The 3,151-nt window shown below is 57.2% G+C and overlaps 1 protein-coding gene across 1 annotated transcript; it reads left to right on the forward strand.

Annotated features, from left to right (window-relative positions):
- Positions 1 to 2,132: 2,132 nt before the first annotated feature.
- Positions 2,133 to 2,453, forward strand: DQ04_14781000 (hypothetical protein; the record flags this gene model as incomplete). The annotated part of the gene is made up of 1 exon (XM_009317200.1): positions 2,133 to 2,453. The coding sequence occupies one exon, from the start codon at positions 2,133 to 2,135 to the stop codon at positions 2,451 to 2,453; it is 321 nt and encodes a 106-aa protein (XP_009315475.1).
- Between the last annotated feature and the right edge of the window lie 698 nt (positions 2,454 to 3,151).

Genomic DNA, 3,151 nt, shown 5'->3' on the forward strand with positions numbered 1-3,151 from the left:
TGCTGGCGATGTGGTTCTGCACTTGCCACACGATCGACGGCGGCCGTCGCGACACGTGCGGCACCGGGACGTGCTCGCCGTCGCGCGGGTCGACGAGCTCATTCACCGACAGCAGCAGGTTTGCCTTTTGGCTCGCAAGCACGTCAGTCTCAGCAGCGGTGTCATCCGCAGCAGCAGCAGCAGCAGCAGTAGCAGCAGTAGCAGCCGCAGCCGCAGCAGTAGCAGTAGCATCAGTAGCAGTAGCATCAGCAGCAGTAGCATCAGTAGCATCAGCAGCATCAGTGTCGTAAAGCCGCAGTACGTGGCCATCTGAGAGCGACGACAGTGTTGAGTAAGTGCCACCAGTCGGTGACAACGTGAGCACTCGCTGCAGTTCCTCGCACATATGCACGTTCTTATCCCGCTCCTGCTGCACACGTGCGATGGCGACCCCCACGCCCGCCACAATTTCGTCGTAGCCACGCACAACGTGCGCCACGATGCTGCTGTTACTTTTCTCATCGAAGGACTGAGACTCCTCGTTGCCGCTGCTCTCCAACAGCGACTTCAGTGACGCAAAGGCCGCTGCCGCCCTTGTGCATTCGCTTTGCAGCGCCATGACGCTCTCCAGAAGCGGCACACCATCGCTGAGCTGCTGCGCCTTCCCGCCATCGCCACCTACACTGATCACCAGAGAGTTAAGCGCATCAATCAGAGAATGCTGCATTTTCTGCAACACCTCCACCCCACTGCNATCGTCGCTGTCCCTCGGGCTGCCTCTGTCGTCATCGTTCGCATTACTGCCTGTGCCCGAGGGCGTTTTGATGTTGTTGCTGCTGGGGATTGCCGAGAAGCGCGTGCCTGACACATTCACCCCCTCCAGTGCGACACGCAAGCCCCTCATCGCACGCCGCCCCGCGTCGTGGCGGTGACGCAGTACAGAAACACCGTCCACCAGCTGCCGCACGCAGGAACCAACGTCCTCCTCGATTGACTGCAGCAGCGAAGCCTGCAGCTCCGCGTGATGTAACAACAACGACTGGAACTCCGTGTCACTCTTCGTCCCCTCACCGCATAACACCACAGCATCCACCAGTTTAACCTCAGAGTCAGACTTTGCCTCACGCAAGCCGCTTGACGACGGCACTGGTGACTCAATGTTCAACGAGGCAAACACATCGGCCCACGCCTCGCATTGAGACTCGCAGCTGCGGCACTCCTTCACCTGGCCTCCCAACATGCACCGCACCACACTAGAAAGCCTCCTCAGCATCGGCATGGCACAGGAATCCTCAGACAACACACTCGAAAACGCAGACGGCGAACACATACACTCAGACCCCATCGGAAGAGACGTTACCCCCCTCAAGGCATCAAAAAGAATGCCTGCCACCTCCCTCACACCATCCAGTACATCACGCAACTCATTCCGAACAGAACTTTCAACCGCACGGGAACTCCTCAGCTCTTCGTCAATACGCGACCGTTCACCCTCCACTTCTTCACAAAAAATAGAGAGACGTCGAGCATGCGCTTCCGCGGCACAGCGGCTCTCCTCGCTCGCCTGCAGTTTCCCCTCCAGCTCACGCACAGCAGAGCATGTCATCTGGAGCTGTTCATTGAGTTGTTCAATATTTTGCCGGTAGATGGAGTTTTCGTCGTTTTCTTGTACAGTGTTGGGTCCTATATCATTTTCAATGCCTGTTGTGCTTTTCTGATCCATTGTTGTCTGTGTTTCTACCTCTTGTGTAACTTTAGCACGGTGATTTGCTTTGAGGTCTGCTTTGAGAGTTGCTATCGTTGTCTGTTGTGATTCTACAGTACTTCGTAGCTTTTGCATGGCATCCTGTAGTGGTTCCAGGTAATCTCTTGCAACGACTTCGGCCTCCTCAACGAGTGTTTTCTCTGCCGTTAAAGGTGTATGGTGTATGTTTGGTTTATTGTCTTCATGGAGTGAGTACAACACGCGTAATATGGCGCGTAGAGAGCCCCGTAGGCTTGCTTCGTGGGTTATAATTGCAGCCCGAGCGGACGATTCTTCATTCTCGGTTAATTCCAGTTTCATATCTCCGCGTTCGTGGCAAAACGGAGGCAATAATAGGTGATTGTTACCAGCGGCGTTATCTGTGCCGACGTGTGTCAAGGAGGCGGGGATGGAGCCGGTGTACTCGAGCGGTTGGAACGGCCGCCTCGTCCACGCCAACTCCGTATCGCTTTCGCTGTCGCTGTTGCTGCCCTCCACAGTGCTGGGCGCCATGTGGTACGAATCCGCGCGGCTGTTGATGCCCTGTGAGGTGTTCATCTGGCTGTTGCGTGCGCGCGAGACGGAGAGCACCGGCACAGGCTCCAGGTCAGCGAGGAACTCCATCCACGTGTCACGGTCGTCCTTGACGTCCGTTGCGAATACCATGAGACGGCGCTGCCGCCGCTGTGATGCGCAATCAAGACGCTCGCTAAACTCAACGCCAAAGTAGTAGTAGCGCGGCAGCGTCTTACCGCCGCGGCTTTGGAAAGTGCGCCTCGATCTACACGATGCCCTGCGGGATTTCGTGCTCTCCCGCACGCTGCTTCCCCTGCGAAGCGAGCGGCGGCTCGTCAAGGCCTCGTCCTCCTGCCGGTGTGTGCTCTCCGTCACCGGCACCTGCCGCAGTGGGTTGCGGTGCATGTGTGTATGCGAGAACATGAAGATGATGCGCAGTGCGTCGAAGTGCACGGCGTCAATGATGCGGCTCCGGTCGCCCCAGCTACTGTACACCACGAGCTGGCGGTTGTTGCACACCACCCACTGTGTCGCCGCGGAGGCGCGCTTGCCTGGCCCCATGGTTGGCGTCACGTACCACAGCTCGCCCTCGATACGGTCCGACACCTCATCGCTGCCCTGCAGTGCAGAGAAAGATGAGCCAGTCGGTGCTGGCGCGCTCACTCGTCGGAGGGAGTGCAGCGCCTGAAACGACGGCGCCAGCAACCTGGCAGTGCGCCCCTCGCCTTCGTCGCCGGACCCCTGCTCCCCAGTGGAGAGCTGCAGCTGAGGCAGCAGCGCACCTTTATGAGAGCCTCTCGCACGCTGGTGGTGCTGGTGAAACGATCTCTCTTGCATATGCGTACCTGGGTATCAATGTATCAATATAAATATATATATATATATATATATATATATATATATCTTATCTGC

Source organism: Trypanosoma grayi (genome assembly GCF_000691245.1).
Source record: "Trypanosoma grayi strain ANR4 Tgr_1478_V1, whole genome shotgun sequence".
NCBI lineage: Eukaryota > Euglenozoa > Kinetoplastea > Trypanosomatida > Trypanosomatidae > Trypanosoma > Trypanosoma grayi.